The sequence below is a fragment of the Suncus etruscus genome, chromosome 4 (genome assembly GCF_024139225.1).
Source record: "Suncus etruscus isolate mSunEtr1 chromosome 4, mSunEtr1.pri.cur, whole genome shotgun sequence".
NCBI lineage: Eukaryota > Metazoa > Chordata > Mammalia > Eulipotyphla > Soricidae > Suncus > Suncus etruscus.
The window spans coordinates 12440098-12464152 of NC_064851.1; the positions used below are offsets into that span (position 1 = coordinate 12440098).

Consider the following 24055-nt stretch of genomic DNA (forward strand, 5'->3'; position numbering starts at 1 on the left):
TATATCTGGGGAACATTCTCTGAGTACTCAAGTCTATTCCACTGATCTGAGGGTCTGTCTTTATTTCTATACCATGCTGTTTTGATAACTATTGCTTTGTAATACAGTTTAAAATTGGGAAAAGTAATGCCTTCCATATTCCTTTTCCCAAGGATTGCTTTCTCTATTTAAGGGTGTTTATTGTTCCAAATGAATTTCAGAAGTGCTTGATCCACTTCTTTGAGCAATGTCATGGGTATCTTTAGATGGATCACATTAAATCTATACAATGCTTCGGGGAGTATTGCCATTTTTTAAAAATAATTTTGCTCTCACTTAAGAGGAAACAAATATATTACTACTAATTATATAAAGTATGTGATACATGCTCTTTAAATAAAGTAAATTAATAATAAACCCTAAAACTGTTGACAATCCCTTATCCTAGATTTTGAATTTTAGATTTTTATGCAAATTAGCTTCTAGGTTAGTCAAGTTTTTATCTGTAAAGTTTATTCTTTTTTTAAATTTAACTTACTCTAAATTTCTTTGTTTTTTATTGTTTAGCATTTTATATATATATATATATATATAAACCTTCACCAATGCAACTTTCCCGTCATCAATGTCCCAAGTGTCCCTCCTCTGCATCCCACATCGGCCTGTACTCTAGACAGGCTTTCTACTTCCCTCATTCAGTCACATTTTGTTATGATGGTTCTCAGTGTAATTATGTTTGTGACTGCACCGATCACTCTCTGTGGTGAGCTTCATGTCATGAGCTGGACCTTCCTATCCTCTTCTATTTTGTCTCTGAGAATCGTTACACAAATGTCTTTTATTTTTCTCAAAACCCATAGATGAGTGAGACCATTCTGTGTTTATCTGTCTCCCTCTGACTTTTTTCACTCAGCATAATAGATTTCATATACATCCATGTATAGGAAAATTTCATGACTTCATCTCTTCTGACGGCTGCATAATATTTCATTGTTTATACGTACCACAGTTTCATTAGCCATTTTCTATTGAGGGGCATCTAGGCTGTGTCCAGAGTCTGGCTATTGTAAACAGCGCTGCAATGAATATAGGTGTGAGGAAGGGAAAAAATGCTCCACATCACTAAGCATCAGAGTATTACCATTTTAATGATGTTAATCCTGCCAATCCATGAACATGGTATGTGTTTCCATTTCTGCATGTCCTCTCTTATTTCTTGGAGCAAAGTTTTATAGTTTCTTTTATATAGGCCCTTCATGTCTTTAGTCATGTTGACTCCAAGATATTTGAGTTTGTGTGACACTAATGTGAATGGGGTTGTTTACTTAATGTCCATTTCTTCCCTATCATTATTGGTGTATAAAAAGTTAATTGATTTTTGTGTGTTAATTTTGTAGCCTGCCACATTGCTATCTGAATTTATTGTTTCTAGAAGCTTTTTGATAGAGTCTTTAGGGTTTTCTAAGTATAGTATCATGTCACCTGCAAACAGTGAGAGCTTGACTTCTTCCTTTTCTATCTGGATTCCCTTTATATCTTTTTCTTACCTAATCACTACCTTTCTGCCAGATCACCTCTGGTAGCCTGTTTTCACTCAGTTATCCTTGGCCTTTTTACTTGGGCACATCTAGCTGACAGTTTTTGCTGGGCCTTTCTTGACCTCCTCAGGCGAGTTTCAGGAAACAAAAGAGAAACATGCAAAGGCGACAGGTCCCCTCAGTCTCTCCCAGTTGCTAAGTTCACAGCAGGGAAGCAGGAGTGATTTCTGAGTGCATAGTCAGGAGTAACCGCTGAGTGTCACTGAGTGTGGCCCCCCCCCAAAAAAAATTCACAATTTCCAAGATAATAACCTCAGAGCTTTAATAATCAAAGATTGGTATTAGCTGATTTTATATAACCCTTTCTAAAAATCTATTTCCTATCTCTTCAAATGAATGTATTAAAATAAATGGTTCCTCTGATTGATCTCTCCCTCATTATTATTTGAATATTGTTGGCATATTAATTGTCTATGTATATGATCTGATTTCTTTCCTCATCAAATTTGATAACATAGCATCATATTTAGTTTTCAACCCTGATGCCAATATTTTATATACTAACTTTGAATTGAAGATACTTATGAATCCACTCACTGGCTTCATTAAATTAGGGATTTTTCCTTTGCTCTTCTATATAGAATTGTTTACAGCTTTACCAGGTTGAGTAAATTATCATTAAAATATGTTAATGGGTCTATTTTTATGTTATACTATTGATGTCATGTAGGTATCTTAAAGTTTAACAACCTTATTGGAGGCAAATAAATATTTCAGGAGACAAAATAAAAATACTAACCTTAACATATTAATAGAAATTTTGCTGGATAGCAATGAAGAATGTACTATTTGTGAAAGTACAAGATAATTTGAGGGCAATTTTGATTAGGGTAAAGTCTGTTCATATATCCTTAGGTAAATATTTGCACCTTGAATACTCCGGAGCTAATTGCAAAAGGAGTCCAAAATTTGAAAAGCCTTAATGTAGAGCTTACTACCTTAGAAAATTAAAGTAAGACCTTTCTTTTATATTCTGATCCTCCAATTTCAGAAGGAAACAATGAGCTACCTGTAACTAAATTTAGATAGTATTCATTAAAGAGTATTAATTCAGTTCAATTCAACTTAATTAAGTCAACAAGCCAACTTTATTTGTTTTGGGGCCACACTGGACTATGCTCAGGGATTACGCCAGACTGCATTCAGGAATTATTTCTGGTGGTGCTTGGAGGAACCTTATAATATGCCAAAGATTGAATCCAGGTTACTGTGTACAAAGCAAATTCCCTACCTGCTTGGACGAACCCATTGGTCTCCAGTAGACCAACTTTAAGCTGAAACTTTAAAATATTAGATACTAAACAAACAAAAAAGATACTAGCTACTATGAGGGGATGCCAAGGTGAGTAACCTGTGCACTTCCCTTATGAAACTATGTAATAAAGAAGATGAAATATATGTGATTGATATTAGATAAGATGTTAAAAATGAGATGTTGAATGTGATAGAAACTTCAACGAGGGAATAATCATACTATTTAGGAATTTAGGAGGACAAACTTTGATCTGGAATAGGAAGCATTTGTGGTATTTAACAGTATTAAAAAGTTGCTTGTATATTCCAAGAGTATAACACCATAATGTCAGCTCTTTTTGAAAGCAGTAGAAGAAAGATAATTAGTCTGGAAACTGATTTTGACATAAGTTCTTTTTTATAACCAGAGGAAGTATATTTCTCTAAAGTCCTCAAAAGACCATCTACAAAGCAATCTAAGATCTGTGTGTCATTTTGTTTTAATAAATTGTGCAATTTATGAAAAAAATAATAATTAGGTTAAAATCTTTGCCTGGTTGTGTGATTCATATGTAAATATCAGTCATTGTCTGTCTTTTATTTTTATTTTTTTGCAGATTCTTTAGAGTTCATGGCAGGAGGGGTGATGAACTTAGAGATAGAGCAGACAACAACAAATTAATCATATTCTTGTGTCTCAGCACCTGTAAGTGATTTAATTTCCTTTTTTTGCTATATTTTATGCTTGCTTTTGGGTTCTGATTTCTAGTTTAAAGAGATAATTAGGGTTTCTTTTCTTTCCTTTGTGTGTGGGGGGTTGTGTATTTTTGTTTGTTTATTTTTTGCTTTTTGGGTCACACCCAGAAGTACACTGAGGCTGCTCCTAAACTCTTTGCTCAGGGGTCATTCATGGTGGGCTCAAGGGACCAAATGGAATGCCTGTAATTGATTCTAGGTCGGTCATATGCAAAGCAAGCTCTCTGCCTGTTGTACTATAACTTCAGTTACCAGCTTACTTTTCTAGAAAAAAAGCATTAAGATAAAATATAAAGATTGAGACCTAAGTTAGTGACACTCAGCTGATTGTCAATCATTCAAAGGAATTTGTTTCTAAGTCTTCTGATGTCCCAACAAGTCATAGTACCATATATTTCTTTTTTGTTGTTGTTGTTTTGTTTTTGGGCCACACCCGGAAGTCCCTAGGGGTTACTCCTGGATCTCTCCTCAGAAATCCTCCTGGCAGGCACAGGGGACCATATGAGATGCCAGGATTTGAACCTGGTTAGGCCACTCGCAAGGCAAACACCCTACTACTGTGCTATTTTTCCAGCCCCAGTACCAAATATTTCTTTCATCATGATGATGATTATTCAATCAAAAATATTTATATATTCTACTGCTAAGAGACTATACATGCATGGTGTTAATTTCATTTACTTGAACAACTTCTTAGAAGTTTGGGTTTCTCTGCTTATCTGTAATCACAGATCCCTTCTGTTGGTTCTGAAGGGATTGAACTGGGTCTGCCATATGCAAAGCAAGCACCTTAATCCCTATATAATCTCTCTGTCACTCTCTGTCTCTCTTTCTGTCTGTCTCTGTCTCTGTCTCTCTCTCTCTCTCTCTTTCTCTCTCCTAGTTAGATTTTTTTATTTTTGGTTTTTGTTTTTGAGCCACATCTGATGGTGTTCTGCACTCTGGCTCTGGGGACCAGATGGAATGCCGGGGATTGAACCTGGGGCGGCTGCATTAAGGCAAACACCCTTCCCACTGTTCTATTGCTCCGTTCCCCTAGTTAGAATATTTTTTAAATTAAGATACCAATGGAGAAATCGCCATTGAAACCTCAGTAATAGCTTTTATTTATGTGTTTGGTTTTCTTTTTTATTGGGTTTTGGGTTTTGGACATACTTTGTGGTCCTTAGGGTTACTGTTGGCTCTGCCCTCAGAAATTTTCACTGGCAGGCTCAGGGGACCATATGGAATGTTGGAAATCAATCCCCAGTTGGTCCCAGGTCAGCCATGTGCAAAGCAAATGCCCTACTGCTATGCTATAGCGCCGGCTTCTCAGATATTTAAAATATCTATTTTAAAGATATTTATCTTTCTGAATTATCTTTATGTTTTCTCGGAGAATCTCTCTAGATAAATACTGGCCTAGGGAATCTCTACTCTAGGTATATATTAGAACCACCTAGGGGCCTTTATAGAAGTTTCTCAACTTATATCTTAATGCTCAAAGCTTTGTTGTTAGGGTTTTTTTGTTGTTGTTGTTTTGGGGGGGCTTTTTGTTTTTGTTTTGGGGGGCCAAATCCGTTTGACGCTTAGGGCTTACTCCAGGCTATGCACTCAGAAATCGCCCCTGGCTAGTGGGGACCATATGGGATGCAGGGGGATGAACCTTGGTCTGTCCTAGGCTAGTGCTTGCAAGGTAGATAGATGCCTTACCTCTTGCATCACCTCTTTGGCCCAATGCCGAAAGCTTTGAAATAGTTTTTCGTGGGATGGAGAGGAGGGTATCTCAGATTGAGTATTTTTGTTTTTTACTTTCATTTCATTTTTGGTTTTAAGTGCATATCCAGCAGTGCTCAGGGTTTATTCCTAGCTCTGTGCTCAGGGCTCACTCCTAGAGGTGCTTAGGGGAACCTATGTGGTGCCAAGGATTAAACCCAGGTTGGGTGCATGTGAGACAAGTGTCTTTCCTTTCCTGATGTTTTTAGACAAATTCTTGGGGTCATTCTATGTTGTTATCAGGGTTATGACTCCACTGTTTGTTTACTTTTGCAATTACATATTAGGAGAAGAAAGAAACATTTCCTATTCAATTTATCCTAGTGATTGGCAGCAAAGCAAGTGAAAATATTTATGGGAGAAAAGAAAAATATCTATTAAAATATTTTACATATTTGGAGCCGGAGTGATAGCATGGAGGTAGGGCATTTGCCTTGCATGCAGAAGGATGGTGGTTTGAATCCCGGCATCCTATATGGTCCCCAACCCTGCCAGAAGCGATTTATGAGCATATAGTCAGGAGTAACCCCTGAGCACTGCCTGGTGTGACCCAAACGCCCCCAAATATATTTTACATATTTTAAATAATTTCTCACCATATTATAACAAATTATAAACATTTGCTATTTTTAGAACAAACTTTGTTATCAATTAAAAACTTATTTTGTTATAAAAATAACAAATTCACTTTTAAATCAAATTAAATTGTGTAGGTCTGTGTTTGATTAGTGTTGACACTTCTTATTTATTTTTAGGAAGGGCATTACTAAAAATCTCCTTCTGTAGCCCCAAATTCTTTAAAAGGTATTTTCCAATTATTCAGTTAATGAATCACTAAAATAGCTCCACTACTTATTTCAAACAATTCTTTATAGAAAACCATTTTTTTCTAAAAATGGGATACAATTTGGACTTTGGTAAGTATTTTTAAATAAATGTTTTGTTAGAATCAAAATATGGGTATGGCTGTTGGTTTCATGGGATATTTGGAAACATTGGGGAGGAGAATATTGACCATTTATTCCACCTTGCTGATTGTGAAGTTTAGGCTGAAGCAAAGTTGAGAATAAAAAAAGATCATGAAAAGTAAAGCATGAAATAAGGCAAAGAGAAGTAGCTCAGACTTGCAGATTATTTATGGGCATATGACAGATTTGTATTCAAAGATAAAGATGTCATGTAGCAGAATGTGGACAAGACTAAAGCCATGGGGTCAAAGCAATAGCACTGTGGTAGGGAGTTTGCCTTGCATACAGCCGACCCTGGGCGAACATGGGTTCAATCTTCAGCATTCCATATGGTCCCTCAAACATGCCAGGAAGGATTTCTGAGCACAGTGCTAGGAGTAACCCCTGAGCACTGCTGGATGTGGCCCCAAACCAAAAACCAAAAACAAACAAACAAAAAACCCCTAAAGCTAGGGGGTAGATGGAATGGAAGTTTTGATCTCCATAGTGAGAAGTAACCTTGGCAGCAGCAAGAATAAACATCAGTGGGACAGAGAGATAGTACAGCAGGTAGAAAGAACATCTACCTTGCACACAACAGACTCTGGTCCCTAAATGCACCCCATATGGTTCCCTGATCATTAGGAAGTGATCCCTGAGTGCACTGCCAGGTGTGGCCCAAATCCTTTCTTATTTCCTCTACCTCCCAACAAAGAAACAGAAGTATAGCAACTGCAGGGTGGATCAGAAATGAGGACAACTATAATGTCTTTGGTTTGGAAAGCAATAAAGAGATTTAGGGACAGAGAGAATTAGCATCATCAAGAAGTTTCTGCATTTACAGTAAAATTAGGCCATACTGCTTTTCCTGGCATTCATAAGTTTGACTAAAACATGGAGACTGAGAATTTCCTCCCAGAATTTTGGACTGATTTGAGAGATTAATATCAAGAGTGATAGACTTGTGGCCGGAGAGATAGCACAGCAAGTAGGGCATTTGCCTTGCACACTGCCTACTCAGATTCGATCCCTGGCATCCCATATGGTCCCTCCCCTCACCAGCATGAACACTGCCAGGAGTGACCCTTGAGTTCAGAAACAGGAGTAACCCTTGAGCAACACCAGGTGTGGCCCCAAAACAAAAACAAACAAAAGAGTGCTAGACTTAGTTAATTCTTTAGAAATTAATTAAATTTAAATCCTATTTTACTTTAAAAAAATAGTTGTGGCAAAGAAGGAGTAAATTAAGTCAGTGGTAATCATGTTAAGCTTTGAGTGCTATTTGAAAAGATCCGTATTGAGGAAGATCACAAGCAGTAGGACACGACTAGTTAAGCACCTTTCCCAGGTATTGGCCTAAAGGATAGAGATGCATGTTTAAGAAATTTCTGCATTTTTGAGAGCTGAGACTGAAGCTATTCAGAGTTGGGTGGGTCTGAAGAAGCTCCTGGGACAAGTCTCTATTGAAAATGTTAGTTTAGGCCCGGAAAGATAGCATGGAGATAGAGTGTTTGCCTTACCTGCAGAAGGACGGTGGTTCAAATCCCAGCATCCCATATGGTCCCCTGAGCCTGCCAGGAGCAATTTCTGAGCATAGAGCCAGGAGTAACCCCTGAGCGCTGCCGGGTGTGACCCAAATACCAAAATAAATAAATAAATAAATAAATAAATAAACAAACAAATAAATAAATAAATGAAAAAGAAAAGAAAATGTTAGTTCAATTTTGCACAGCACAGTGAGTTTCCTTGTTACATCTTCCTCTCATGGACCCTTGTTAATCTTTCTCATTCTTTTTCTGCTTCCAGATGTCGAAAAGGGTTGACTGGTTAAAAAGCCAAAATGGAGTTTGCAAAGTTGATGTCTATTCACCTGGTGAATGGGAAATGGTGAGGGTCCATTTTGAACTGGGATCTGTGGAATGTTAGGAATTACCTCATTCTCTGCACCATTACCCTCTGTCTCTTATTTTTGATTATAGATTTCTTGAGAAACCTTAAGTTCCCATTTTTGTTTGTTTGTTTTTTGGTTTTAGGGCCACATCTGGTAGTACTCATGGGTTACTCCTGTCTTTGCACTCAGAAATCACTCTCAGCAGGCTCAGTAGACCAGGGTTTGATCCCTAGCATCCCAAAAGGTCCCAAACTTGCCAGGAGGGATTTCTGAGCTCAGAGCCAGGAGTGCTGCTGGTTGTGGCCCAGAGCATCCAAACAAAAATATTTGAATCATAATCTGTCATTCAAATTATTGCCCTTCTGCCTTCCTCATCCAGCATGTATTAATTCTTACTTGGTCTCAGACACAGTAAGTTGCAGTCAACTCCGAGGATGGGCGCCACTCATAATATGTAAATTTACCAACATTTAAAATTAAATTCATGCTAATTAAATATGCCAAGCCATGTAAATTTGGAAAATAATTTAGTGAGAGGGAATTAACTCCAAGAGTTGCAGAAGTAGAAAGCGCAGGCAGCAACTACTAATAACTGGGGTTACCTCTGGTTCTGAGCACAGGAATTGCTCCTGGCAGACTCGGGGGACTATATAGGATGCCAGAGATTGAACCCGAGTCTTCCCTGGCTTAGCCTTGTGTAAACGAACAGCCTACCATTGTGCTGTCACTCGACCCCTGATAATATTTATCTGAAATGTTTGATATTAATATCTACATTACAAACATCAATTTAAGCATACAAATATCTGTCGATATTGTCTTATTTAAATCTAGTTGCAATCATATGCAGAAATTATTAAGGAAATGATTGTCATATGTGCCCCTGTTAGCTACATATGAGTATGTATCTCATGAAAACACTTTAAAAATGTTTTAAAAACACTTGAAAAAGCTATCTGCACCCCTATGCTAATCAAAGCATTATTCACAATAACACAGTTATGGATGTATCCATTATGGAGGAATGGATGGAGGAAGGATGGCAGATGTGAACAATGGAATGTTATCCAACTATAAGAAAAAAGTCAGTCTGCCCATTTACCACAACATAGAAGGGCCTTGAAGGCATGATGCTAAGTGAAACAAGTCAGATAGTTTAATCTCACTTAAGTGTGGAAAGTATAACAAAAATTAACTCTTGAATGTAAAGAACAGTTTGGTAGTTGCCAGTAGCCAGAGTCAGAAGGGGTGAGCTAAATATGACAAGGGAGTCAAAAGGTAAACATATATAGCAATATGTAAAGTCCAGAGATATAATACACAGCATGGTGATTAGTAGTTTGTAGTCTAGGATTATATAATCTAAAGATACTTAGATGAGATTTGGAAAGTTCTCATGACATGAAGAAAAAAGTAAAATGAGTGGCTACAGATGTTAGCTAGATTTGATCCCCAGCATAACATGTTGTTCCCAAGCACCACTAGTTGCAATTTTTTTTTTGGTTTTTGGGTCACACCTGGCAGTTCTCAGGGGTTACTCCTGGCTTTATGCTCAGAAATCGCTCCTGGCATGCTCGGGGACCATGTGGGATGCCAGGATTTGAACCACCGTCCTTTTGCATGTGAGGCAAACGCCTTTACCTCCATGCTATCTCTCCAGCCCCACCAGTAGTAATTTTTTAGCAGAGTCAGAAGTAACCACAGAGCACTTCAGTTGTGACCCCAAAACACACACACACACACACACACACATATATATGTATATATATACACACACACACAAATATCAAATCATTATGTTGTATTCTTAAACCAAATAATCATCATCATCTTTCAGTCATGTCTCAAAAGAAACAAAAAACTTTCCCAGAGATTAAGGAGTGCTTCTATTATTTTAGAGCCACATCTGGTGCCACTCAGGAGTTACTCCTGGCTCTGTGCTCAGAAATTACTCCTACCAGGCTCAGGGTACCATATGGGATACCAGAGATCAACACTGAATCAGACTCATGCAAAGCAAACACCCTAATTTCTTTTTTTTTTTTTTTTTTTTTTTTAGCATTCAATTTTTTTTTTTATTTAAACACCTTGATTACATACATGATTGTGTTTGGGTTTCAGTCATAAATGGAACACCACCCATCACCAGTGCAACATTCCCATCACCCAAGTCCCAAATCTCCCTCCTCCCCACCCAACCCCCGCCTGTACCCTAAACAGGCTCTACATTTCCCTCATACATTCTCAATATTAGGACAGTTCAAAATGTAGTTATTTCTCTAACTAAACTCATCACTCTTTGTGGTGAGCTTCCTGAGGTGAGCTGGAACTTCCAGCTCTTTTCTCTTTTGTGTCTGAAAATTATTATTACAAGGGTGTCTTTCATTTTTCTTAAAACCCATAGATGAGTGAGACCATTCTGCGTTTTTCTCTCTCTCTCTGACTTATTTCACTCAGCATAATAGATTCCATGTACATCCATGTATAGGAAAATTTCATGACTTCATCTCTCCTGACAGCTGCATAATATTCCATTGTGTATATGTACCACAGTTTCTTTAGCCATTCGTCTGTTGAAGGGCATCTTGGTTGTTTCCAGAGTCTTGCTATGGTAAATAGAGCTGCAATGAATATAGGTGTAAGGAAGGGGTTTTTGTATTGTATTTTTGTGTTCCTAGGGTATATTCCTAGGAGTGGTATAGCTGGATCGTATGGGAGCTCGATTTCCAGTTTTTGGAGGAATCTCCATATCGCTTTCCATAAAGGTTGAACTAGACAGCATTCCCACCAGCAGTGGATAAGAGTTCCTTTCTCTCCACATCCCCGCCAACACTGTTTATTCTCATTTTTTGTGATGTGTGCCATTCTCTGTGGTGTGAGGTGGTATCTCATCGTTGTTTTGATTTGCATCTCCCTGATGATTAGTGATGTGGAACATTTTTTCATGTGTTTTTTGGCCATGCGTATTTCTTCTTTGTCAAAGTGTCTGTTCATTTCTTCTCCCCATTTTTTGATGGGGTTAGATGTTTTTTTCTTGTAAAGTTCTGTCAGTGCCTTGTATATTTTGGAGATTAGCCCCTTATCTGATGGGTATTGGGTGAATAGTTTCTCCCACTCAGTGGGTGGCTCTTGTATCCTGGGCACTATTTCCTTTGAGGTGCAGAAGCTTCTCAGTTTAATATATTCCCATCTGTTAATCTCTGCTTTCACTTGCTTGGAGAGTGCAGTTTCCTCCTTGAAGATGCCTGTAATGTCCTGTAGTGTTTTGCCTATGTGCTGTTCTATATATCTTATGGTTTTGGGGCTGATATCGAGGTCTTTAATCCATTTGGATTTTACCTTTGTACATGATGTTAGCTGGGGGTCTAAGTTTAATTTTTTGCAAGTGGCTATCCAATTGTGCCAACACCACTTGTTGAAGAGGCTTTCCCTGCTCCATTTAGGATTTCCTGCTCCTTTATCAAAAATTAGATGGTTGTATCTCTGGGGAACATTTTCTGAGTATTCAAGCCTATTCCACTGATCTGAGGACCTATCCTTATTCCAATACCATGCTGTTTTGATAACTGTTGCTTTGTAGTACAGTTTAAAGTTGGGAAAAGTAATTCCTCCCATATTCTTTTTCCCAATGATTGCTTTAGCTATTCGAGGGTGTTTATTGTTCCAAATGAATTTCAAAAGTGTCTGATCCACTTCTTTGAAGAATGTCATGGGTATCTTTAGAGGGATGGCATTAAATCTGTATAATGCCTTGGGGAGTATTGACATTTTGATGATGTTAATCCTGCCAATCCATGAGCAGGGTATGTGTTTCCATTTCCGTGTGTCCTCTCTTATTTCTTGGAGCAGAGTTTTATAGTTTTCTTTGTATAGGTCCTTCACATATTTAGTCAAGTTGATTCCAAGATATTTGAGTTTGTGTGGCACTATTGTGAATGGGGTTGTTTTCTTAATGTCCATTTCATCCTTATTACTATTGGTATATAGAAAGGCCATTGATTTTTGTGTGTTAATTTTGTAGCCTGCCACCTTGCTATATGAGTCTATTGTTTCTAGAAGCTTTTTGATAGAGTCTTTAGGGTTTTCTAAGTAGAGTATCATGTCATCTGCAAACAGTGAGAGCTTGACTTTTTCCTTTCCTATCTGGATTCCCTTGATATCCTTTTCTTGCCTAATCGCTATAGCAAGTACTTCCAGTGCTATGTTGAATAGGAGTGGTGAGAGAGGACAGCCTTGTCTTGTGCCAGAATTTAGAGGGAAGGCTTTCAGTTTTTCTCCATTGAGGATAATATTTGCCACTGGCTTGTGGTAGATGGCCTTCACTATATTGAGAAAGGTTCCCTCCATTCCCATCTTGCTGAGAGTTTTGATCAAGAATGGGTGTTGGACCTTATCAAATGCTTTCTCTGCATCTATTGATATGATCATGTGGTTTTTATTTTTCTTGTTATTGATGTTGTGTATTATGTTGATAGATTTACGGATGTTAAACCAGCCTTGCATTCCTGGGATGAAACCTACTTGATCGTAGTGGATGATCTTCTTAACGAGGCATTGAATCCTATTTGCCAGGATTTTGTTGAGGATCTTTGCATCTGCATTCATCAGTGATATTGGTCTGTAATTTTCTTTTTTGGTAGCGTCTCTGTCTGGTTTAGGTATCAAGGTGATGTTGGCTTCATAAAAGCTATTTGGAAGTGTTTCTGTTTGTTCAATTTCATGAAAGAGTCTTGCCAAGATTGGCAGTAGTTCCTCTTGGAAAGTTTGATAGAATTCATTAGTGAATCCATCTGGACCTGGGCTTTTGTTTTTCGGCAGACATTTGATTACTGTTTTAATTTCATCAATGGTGATGGGGGTGTTTAGATATGCTACATCCTCTTCCTTCAACCGTGGAAGATTATAAGAGTCCAAGAATTTATCCATTTCTTCCAGGTTCTCATTTTTAGTGGCGTAGAGTTTTTCAAAGTAGTTTCTGATTACCCTTTGAATCTCTGTCATATCAGTAGTGATCTCTCCTTTTTCATTCCTGATACGAGTTATCAAGTTTCTCTCTCTCTCTCTTTCTTTGTTAGGTTTGCCAGTGGTCTATCAATCTTGTTTATTTTTTCAAAGAACCAACTTCTGCTTTCGTTGATCTTTCGGATTGTTTTTTGAGTTTCCACTTCGTTGATTTCTGCTCTCAGCTTTGTTATTTCCTTCTGTCTTCCTGTTCTTGGGTCCTTTTGTTGAGCATTTTCTAGTTCTATTAGCTGTGTCATTAAGCTACTCAGGTAAGCTCCTTCTTCCTTCCTGATGTGTGCTTGCAAAGCTATAAATTTTCCTCTCAGTACTGCTTTTGCTGTGTCCCATAAGTTCTGATAGTTTGTGTCTTTATTGTCATTTGTTTCCAGGAACCTTTTTATTTCCTCCTTGATTTCATCTCGGACCCACTGGTTATTGAGCATGAGGCTGTTTAACTTCCAGGTGTTAAAGTGTTTCTTCTGAGTCCCTTTGGAGTTCACAAATAATTTCAGAGCCTTGTGGTCAGCGAAGGTAGTCTGCAAAATTTCTATCCTCTTGATCTTATGGAGGTATGTTTTATGTGCCAGCATGTAGTCTATCCTGGAGAATGTCCCATGTACATTGGAGAAGAATGTGTATCCAGGTTTCTGGGGATGGAGTGTCCTATATATATCCACTAGGCCTCTTTCTTCCATTTCTCTCCTCAGGTCTAGTATATTCTTGTTGGGTTTCAGTCTGGTTGACCTGTCCAGTGTTGACAAAGCCGTGTTAAGGTCCCCCACAATTATTGTGTTGTTGTTGATATTATTTTTCAGATTTGTCAACAGTTGTATTAAATATTTTGCTGGCCCCTCATTCGGTGAATTCTTCCTGCTCTACGTACCCCTTGATTAATATAAAATGTCCATCTTTGTCCCTTACAACCTTCCTGAGTATAAAGTTTGCATTATCTGATATTAGTATGGCCACTCCAGCTTTTTTATGGGTGTTGTTTGCTTGGATAACTTTTCTCCAGCCTTTTATTTTGAGTCTATGTTTGTTCTGACTATTCAGGTGCGTTTCTTGTAGGCAGCAGAAGGTTGGATTGAGTTTTTTGATCCATTTAGCCACTCTGTGTCTCTTAACTGGTGCATTTAGTCCATTGACGTTGAGAGAAAGAATTGTCCTGGGATTTAACGCCATCTTTATTTCAAAATTTGGTGTGTCTTTTGGTCAGTCTTGTCTTAGATTAGGTCTTTCAGTTTTTCTCTTAAGACTGGTTTTGTGTCTGTGAAGTTTCTGAGCTGTTTTTTGTCTGTGAAACCATGTATTCTTCCATCAAACCGGAAAGTGAGTTTTGCTGGGTATAGTATTCTGGGTGAAGCATTCATTTCATTCAGTCTTGTCACAATATCCCACCACTGCTTTCTGGCATTGAGCGTTTCTGGTGACAGGTCTGCTGTAAATCTCAGGGAAGCTTGCTTGAACATGATTTCCCCTTTTGATCTTGCTGTTTTCAGAATTCTGTCTCTATCTGTGGGATTTGTCATTGTGACTAGGATGTGTCTTGGGGTGGTTTTTCTGGGGTCTCTTTTGGTTGGTACTCTTCGGGCATGCAGGATTTGATCACATATATTCTTTAGCTCTGGAAGTTTCTCTTTAATGATGTTCTTGACCATTGATTCTTCCTGGAAATTTTCTTCCTGGGTCTCTGGGACTCCAATGATTCTTAAGTTGTTTCTGTTGATCTTATCATAGACTTCTATTTTCGTCTGTTCCCATTCTTTGACTAATTTTTCCATTGTCTGCTCATTTGCTTTAAGTTTTTTGTCCAATCTCTCCTGCTGTATGGAATTGTTATGTATCTCATCTTCCACAGCACCAAGTCTATTCTCAGCTTCTGATACCCTGTCCCAGAGCTTATCCATTTTGTCATTCACTTCGTTTACTGACTTTTTCAGTCCTGTTAGTTGACATGTTATTTCAGTTTGGAGTTTTGTCATTTCTGCCTTCATATTTTCTTGGTTCTTATTAGTGTTCTGTTCAACTCGATCCATGGTTTCTTGGAGTCTGTTGAGCACCTTCCATATTGCTAGTCTAAAGTCCTTATCTGAGAGGTTGATTAGTTGTTCAGTCATTATCTGGTCCTCAGAATTGTCATCTTCATTCTCTATGTCTGATGCTGGCCTGCGTTGTTTCCCCATTGTCACACTTGTATTGTGGGTTTTTCTACGTGTTGTAGTGGTATTCATTGTCTATATGATGTAGGCAGCACACTCCTCTGGCTCCTCCCTTTCTGGATGGGCTGACTTGCCTCTAAGGGAGGGGAGTCCTCCGTGGATGAAGCCTCACACTGGGTCAAATCTTAGGCCTGAGCATGCAACAGAGAAGACAGTCCAGAGAGAAATGTTTGCTTCTGTGATATAGCGCCGTTCTTAGTGTGATTTTTCCTTCTTGTTGCAATGGAGTTCTTTCCTTAGAAAGAGTGCACGGCCGCGTAGTGAAGCGGAGCGGCCGTGCTCCTCTGAGCCTCTTTTTGCCCCACTCGCAAGAGTTTCACGCAAGAGGACAGTAGACAGACATAGACAGGTCACACTCACAGTCTTTCACAGCTGAGCCCCACTGGGCCGGTGTACTTTCGCGGATTTTCCCCGCCTGGTGTCACACACAGGGAGCCAGCCCCTGCAAAGGTTAGCCGGTTTTTATGCTCTGAAGTCCCTCCCTGAAAATGGCGTCTGGGCGAGCGAGGTTTCTGGAGGCTCTTTTTGCCCCACTCGCAAGAGTTTCACGCAAGAGGACAGTAGACAGACATAGACAGGTCACACTCACGGTCTTTCACAGCTGAGCCCCACTGGGCCAGTGTACTTTCGCGGACTTTCCCCGCCTGGTGTCACACACAGGGAGCCAGCCCCTGCAAAGGTTAGCCGGTTTTTATGCTCTCAAACACCCTAATTTCTATGCTATCACTTTGGCCCCTGAGCTCTTCTATTTTTAAATACAATTAAATTTTTAGTGTATTTGAATTGAAAATAAACCAAAAATAAAACTAGTAAAGCAAATAATATTGTCTCTCATCATTAGTCAATTGAAGAAGGCTCAGACATGTAAGACAATCGAGTCAATTTCTTGGTCACTGCTGTTATCAGTTTATTATTTGCCATCTAAGAACTAGACTGCAAACCAAAGACCAAATTAATAGAGAGGAACATGAAAATCCTAAGAAAACAAAATTCCTGCTAATCCTCTTGATGCTTCAGATTCACTCCTAAGGGCCACGGGTAGAAGCATGTAGTAAACCTCTCTTGATGACATTTACTTCTTATGGTCCATCCTATTGAACGTTTTGGCAAAATTTTCTAGAATGAAATATCATTCAAAGGATCATTTTCAGAAAACGGAAAATAGAGACTTTCATGTCTATATAAAACTCATGTTAGAGGGAGGACAACATGATACAAGGTCACTATCTTAAATATTACTATGAAAAATTTTGGGGGGGGGCGGGCACACCCGGCAGTGCTCAAGGGTTACTCCTGGCTATGCACTCAGAAATCGCTCCTGGCAGACTCAGGGGACCATATGGGATGCCGGGATTAGAACCACTGTCCTTCTGCATGCAAGGCAAATGCTCTACCTCCATGCCATCTCTCTGGCCCCACTGTGAAAGATTTTTAATTCACTGTGGTCAAAATAAAAATTACCTAAAAAATACTCATGTTAGAGGGGCCATAGCTGTGGCACAAGAGGTAAGGCATCTGCTAACCTAGGATGGACTGTGATTTGATCCCCTGGCATTTCATATGGTCCTCCAAGCTAGGAGCGATTTCTGAGTTCATATCCAGGAGCAACCCCTAAGCATCACCTGGTGTGGCCCCAAAACAAAACAAAACAAAACAACAACAAACCCTTATGTTAGAGATTCTATTTAGACTCTATTCTCTGGCACTACAGAGTAACTAACATTCCAGATTATAGGGTAGCACAGGTCCAGAAATAATCTCGAATCACCATTGGATTGTGCCCAAAGCCCCCAAATTAAGATTTTATTTAATTCATTAACAAGAAACTGGCGAGGGTCAAAGGAACAATATAAAAACACATCTGTATGTGTTTACGCTGGTAAATGTTGTTGTACATTGTGTGACTGTAATTCAATCATGAATAACTTGATCTGTGAAGAAACTATTGTAGTATGAACAGCGTTGTAACCACATTGTTTAAGTTTAAAATTTTTTTAATTTAAAAATCACTTTATAAATCAGAAGTACTGATGTGAATGTGAAAATGAAAACAAAACATGTTTTTCACCCAAGGAGAGGAGATAGCAGATCATCTCTGTCCCATTGCATTGCTATGGTTTTTCCTTTGGTGTGCCCTGTTATAAACAACCTCCATGAGAAATAGAATCAGAAAATGTGAAAGGGCATGTTATGATTCTGCAATTTTTATTAAGGTATACCTATCTCTCTACAGCTGCTATTATTCTATTTAGGAGAACCATTCAAGAGGATTTTGAACTGAGAGAATGGTCCACAAACAGCTGGTAAATTTGCTTTTCTGGCTAGAGATGGGACGATTAAGGCAGTTGCATTATATCCTGCCAACCTCAGTTCAATCGCCAGCACTGAATATGAAAGATAGCAATATATTGTGAGAGTGGAAACCAGCTCTTCTAGCGTCAGAAGTGGATTTAAATATTAGAGCCCATGCTGTAGTAGTTAGAAAAACTTAGTGTTCAAATTTTCTAATCCTCTGTGTGTGTTCATCTGTGAAATTGAGTGACATCTAGGTTGCATGTATGTATGAGAATTAAATGCAATATTGTGTGTAAAACAATGGCACCATGCTTGACAAACACAATATTTAAGGAGCTAGAACTAGGAACTACATGACCTTGATAATTATAATATATATAATATATATTATATAATATATATTTAATATATATAATATAATTCTTCCCTTTCTTTTGTTTGTTTGTTTTTTTAGACACACCTGGTGACTCTAAGGGGCTACTCCTGGCTATGCACTCAGAAAATGCTCCTGGCTTTGGGTACCATATAGGAAGCTGGGGGATCAAACCTCAGTCCATCCTAGGTTAGCACATGTAAGGAAAACACCTTACCGCTTGTGCCACCGCTCAGGCCCTGATGCCAAATTATTCTTATATGATAGATAATACTTGTGATCATTCCCAGATAATACCTGTGATCACTTCTAGGTCATTATCTGATTATGTCCAAATAATGGCAAATATAATTTCCATAGGACAGTAGATATGACTTTCACATACATTTTTACATTAGCCATGTTTAAGTGATATGGCCTACAATATTTAAACATAAAAGAAAAAAATTATTATAAGCATAGAAAGATGCACAGATGCATAGAAAGAACTTAGACTGAGTCCACCAAAGAATATTCACAAAAAAAAAAAAATAAAATTGCTCATATATATAAACTTGCATGTTAAAAATCAGATTGTTCAAGTGATGTCTAGATAGAATTCCATTAGAAGGTATTAGTTTATTCAATATGATGCTAATGAAGACTTAAAAATTGATGGACATACTAAATTTTCTTGAATTTCCCAGTTTCATAACCATACCAGATATAAATAAAAATAAAGTAGGGGTCGGAGCAGTGGCACAACAGGTAAGTCATCTACTTGTAAGTGCTAGCCTAGAACAGACCATGGTTCAATTCCCCCGCATCCCATATGATACTCCCAAGGCAGGAGCGATTTCTGAGTGCATAGCCAGGAGTAAGCCCTGAGCGTTGTCAATGGGTGTGGCCCCAAAACAAACAAATAAAGTAGCCCATTAAAAAAGGTAACTATTAGTATCAATATTCTAAAAATCTGATTTAGTTCAACTGTTGACTGCTTTTTTTTTTTTTTTAGATCTTATGGTTATATATTTTTACTTCTCATAGTTCTTAACATGTTAGATGCAAGGGAGCGTAGTGGCCGTATCACTTAAAATAAGTAACTTAATCTTAGCTCCATTCTTTCATTTCCTCCTTAGCAGATAATAAGAGTTAACACTTGGATTAACTGTACAAATTATTTTAAACATTAAACTAAAGTAAAACTACTTGAAATGATGCCTGATACTTGGTAGGAATTCATTAAATATTGGTTGAGGATTTGGGATGGAGCAGATAAGGCCTCAGAGAGGTGATCTTAAGGTTGTCCTGACTATTCCATATCTTTATTTTGTTATAATCGTGTGAAACCTTGTCTGTTTTTAAGGAAGCCTCAACTGATCCTATCGAAGTGCTCAGCTGGCTCCGCAAAGACCTGGAAAAAAGTACAGCAGGGTTGCAAGAGGCTCAGTTCAAGCCTGAAGAGTCAACAGTAGGTGGGGAAATGGCCCGATCACCAGAGCCACACGTGGGTTTCATGGTGGATTATTGCAATACCACCAATCAGAGGCAGCCAGGGAGATTCCATTTTGAGGCGTCTCACAAAGAAATCCCACCACAGGATATCTGTTGCCGAATTGGTAACAAGGGTACAGTGGATGAAATTTCCTTCTATGCTAATCGTCTCACAAATCTAGTTATAGCCATGGCCCGCAAGGAGATCAATGAGAGGATTGATGGGACTGATAACAGATGTGTCCATCAGTCATTGTACCTCGGGGAAGATCCCCCTTCCCCCAAGAGCCTGAGCGCAGTTGCCTCAGAGTTGGTACACAAAACCGTCACCGAATGTTCCAAGGACATTGCTCATGATAAGACTCCTGGCTCTGGTGGCAGGGACAATTCCCAGAGATCCCCTGGTTTGAGATACAAGAGAACCTTCAAGATGGAGAACACCAAGGATGGCAGGTGTCCCTATTACAAGCCTACTCCTAAGTCTTTTTTCTTTAAGGAAGAATTTGAATCTCGGAATGCAGGTGACGCCCGAGAAAACGGAAGGGCATTTGTACTCGGGGAGAGAAGGTTTCTGAGAGGACTAGGAAGGCCTGATGACTTTTCAGCTTCTGTTAGTCAAGGGATTATGACCTATGCCAACAACGTGGTCTCAGACATGATGGTCTCTATCATGAAGTCATTGAATATCCAAGTAAAGGACACCACCATAGCCACTTGTCTACTCAAGAAGGTGCTGTTAAAACATGCCAGAGATGTTGTCTCTGATCTCATCGACTCCTTCATGAAAAATCTCCACAATGCCACAGGCACTCTGATGACAGATACAGATTTTGTCTCTGCTGTGAAAAGGAGCTTCTTCTGTCATGGAAGCCAGAAAGCCTCAGACATCATGGATGCCATGATGATGAAGTTGTACACCATGGTATTCTGCAAGAAACAACCCAACACTGTTATGAAAGACATATCTGAGGCCTATTCTCTTTTCTCCATGAATCATAGAGACCCCAAACATCGAAATCTAAACTATAGTTCCATAAAATCAGAAGGTAAATATAAGGGGAAAATGAGCATGTCTCCATGCAAATCTCCGGAGAAGAGTTGTATTGAAACGCTGGGTGAGCACGTAATCAGAGAAGGGTTGTCATTGTGGTATAAGAACCATGAAAAAGAAACCTCTTCATGCTTCCAGCCTGCAAACAAGGGAACTCCTAACAAGCAGTGTAAGCCTGAACCTGAAATACCCTTTGGCTTTCCACTGGAACCTTGCAACCTCAGCTGTCCTATGCCTTGTCCTCCTGTGCCTTGTCCTCCTGTGCCTTGTCCTCCTGTGCCTTGCCCAGAGAATAACTTTATGTGTGATTCTGACTCCTGGGCCATGGACCTGATTGTGACTGCCTTACTTTTGATTCAGCACCACCTAGCACAGGGAGGAAGCATGGATGCCCAGAGCTTCCTTGAAGCTGCCAATGCCACCAACCTTCCCCAGAAGAAGCCCCCTCTATTTTCTGATGAGACTTGCTTGAAGTCTCCCGTGAAAAGAGGTGACCAAGAAGAAGTGACTGCAGAGAAGAAAGGTCTGATGAGTGTTTTCTTCAACTTTATCCAGAATCTCCTTAACGAGACCATTTTCAATGGGGAGCAAACCCCTGAAAAGACAGCTGAATCGCCAGTGAATGAAGACGAGTTACGCAGGTGTGAAAGACCAATGACCCCTTGTCCCATCAGCTCATGTGAATCAAATGAGAGTGGCGGCAGTGGTTTGCTGTCTGGATTAACTAAGATGGTTGCCAGCAAGTTAGAAGGCCACTTGAATGGGCAGATGATAGAGTATTTGACAGATTCAGTGATGAAGCTGTGTCTCATTATTGCCAAGTCCTGTGACTCTCCCTTAGGAGACCTGGGAGATAAGTGTGGGGATGCCAACTTGCCCTCTCCGACCATCCCAGAGTGTGTGTTAGAGTGTTTGCCCGTCAAGGGCACAGGGACCACAGAGGCACTCTTGCAGAACACCTACCAGGCTATCCACAATGAATTGCGATGTGCATCCGTACGACCTCCCACAGGCTGTGAAGCACCCAAAGTCATTGTCAGCAATCACAATGACACGGACACGATTCAGAACAAACAACTCCAAGCTGTCCTGCAATGGGTGGCTGCTTCTGAGCTCAATGTCCCTATCTTGTATTTTGCTGGCGATGATGAAGGCATCCAGGAAAAGGTAAGGAAAGTTGGAGCCAGGGGGGGATGTGGAATGGTTGAGGAAGGATTATTGAGGAATTTCAAGTTTTGTTTTCTTTCTAAATGGAAGTTTTCCACCCCAAGAAGACTAGAAGCACAATATGAATTAGAAGATACATTAACAGAGAGAATGCAGGGTTTTGCCCAATATGCCATATCAAAGGGAAGAGGGAAACATCTTTTGAATATGTGTTTTTAGTGCAAATATACAGGCAAGGATCCTGCAAGAGATTACGAGCAAGATCTGTACTTCAGACTGAATTTTGGGTAGTGCAGCCTTGTCTGACAATGAGCAGAAAATGCCGGGATTAAGTTTGGAATGTGTTGAGAAGAAAAGATGCTTCAGGAGGGTGAGGAATGAATGACTCTTTAGCAAACACCTACTGTTTGAGTTTTTAGAACCTGCTATTATTCTCAGGTGCTTTGTTAGGAGGTATTGAGGTGTTTTGTTTTGTTTTGTTTTGTTTTTTAAGATTCGCATAACAGCATCTCTCTATCCTTTGCCCTAAGTTCTGAATCAGTTGAGAAGTAAAACTAAAGAACTGGGTAGACAAGCTATCAGTAGATCACTTATTGCAGGCCCAAATACATGAACTCTGACTCCTTGGTCCTCCAAAGTTAGACCTAGAAACTGCTCACTAAAGGAAGTTTTTAATTTTAGAAAACTATAAATAAATGCATGTATACACACATACACACACACACACACACACACACACACATACACACAGTAGGGCTTTGACTACTACTTCTCCAGTAATTGCCACTAAGTTGAAAATAATTGTGGTTCCCACTAAGTAGCAAAGAGTGACACAGAGGTAATTTCTTTTAAAAATATTTTTATTTAGAGCAGGGGTCTCGAACTCAATTTACCTGTGGGCCACAGGAGGCAAAGTCGGGATGATCCTTGAGTGCAAAGTCAGTAGTAAGCCTTGAACATTGGGGGGTGTAACCTAAACAACTAAAACAAGACAAAACAAAAAATGATTCCTCTAGGGCAGGGCCACAAAATGTTGTATGGAGGGCCGTTTGCTGCCTACGGGCCGCAAGTTTGAGACCCCTGATTTAGAGTATTATGATTTACAAAGTTAGTCATAGTTAAATTTCTGACATACAGTTTCAGCACCAATACCACTGGTGTGAACCTTCCTTCTTTTCTTCCTCCTTCCTTCCTCTCTTCCTCCCTTCCTCCCTCTCTCCCTCTCTCCCTCCCTCCCTCTCTCCCTCCCTCCCTCCCTCCCTCCCTCCCTCCCTCCCTCCCATCCTTCCTCTCTTCCTTCTTTCCATCCTTGGAAATAAAAACCTTTTTTTCTTTCCTTCCTCCCACCCTCCCTCCTTCCTTCCTTCCTTCCTCTCTTCCTTCCTCCCTCTCTTCCTTCCTTTCTTCCTCCCTCCCTTCCTCCTTCCCTCCCTTCTTCCCTTCTTCCCTCCCTCCTTCCCTTCTTCCCTCCCTCCCTCCCTCCTTCCCTCCCTCCTTCCTTTCTTTCCTGTAAATAAAAACTTTTCCTTCCTTCCTTCCTTCCTTCCTTCCTTCCTTCCTTCCTTCCTTCCTTCCTTCCTTCCTTCCTTCCTTCCTTCCTTCCTTTCTTCCTTCCTTCCAATAAATTTCTTAGGCTTCCAGAAATACAAGTGCCCATGCATGTATGTAACTAATACTTGGATGTTTTGAAAGTCATATGATCATCCTAAGTATTACATACATGTATAAGTCTGTAACCATTCTTCATCCAGCTTCTACCTAGGACTGACTCTACTCTCCTTCGCTTTTTCCTGACAGCTCCTTCAGCTCTCGGCAGCTGCAGTGGAAAGGGGACGCAGCGTGGGTGAGGTGCTCCAGTGCGTGCTTCACTATGAGAAGGAAAGGCAACTGAACGAGGCAGTAGGAAATGTCACTAAGTTGCAGCTGCTGGACTGGCTCATGGAGAACCTGTGACCTGAGCATGTTCTGCTGCAGGCTCTCCCCCATCCTGTGCTTCTTCACTCCAACCCTCTCTCCAGCCTTCCTCACTTCCAGGGTGAACACTCTCATTCCTGTCTTTCCACTCAAACTCACCACTCGTCATCACACACTAAGTCACTGGATTTTGCAGTTTTCTGTCCATGCAAGCAAGAAATTAAACAATTACAATCAAACAGCTTCTGTTGTGTGGCTTCATTGAAGGGGGAACCAAAGGGCATCCAGGCTGAGATGATAAAGACGTGAGAATGAAATAGGATGGCAGGCAGAGGGCAGAGTAGTATCATGCAGAGATATGTCAAGACAGATCTTGGAGTGTTGACCTGTCTCATCACTA

At 39.7% G+C, this 24055-nt stretch overlaps 1 protein-coding gene across 1 annotated transcript; it reads left to right on the plus strand.

Moving 5' to 3' along the window:
• The first annotated feature begins 8074 nt into the window (after positions 1–8074).
• LOC126006523 (A-kinase anchor protein 3-like) lies at positions 8075–23694 on the plus strand. The gene is given in 4 exon segments (XM_049771980.1): positions 8075–8155; positions 19396–20827; positions 20864–21741; positions 23539–23694. Coding segments are annotated over 4 exon segments (2547 nt in total).
• The last annotated feature ends 361 nt before the right edge of the window (positions 23695–24055 follow it).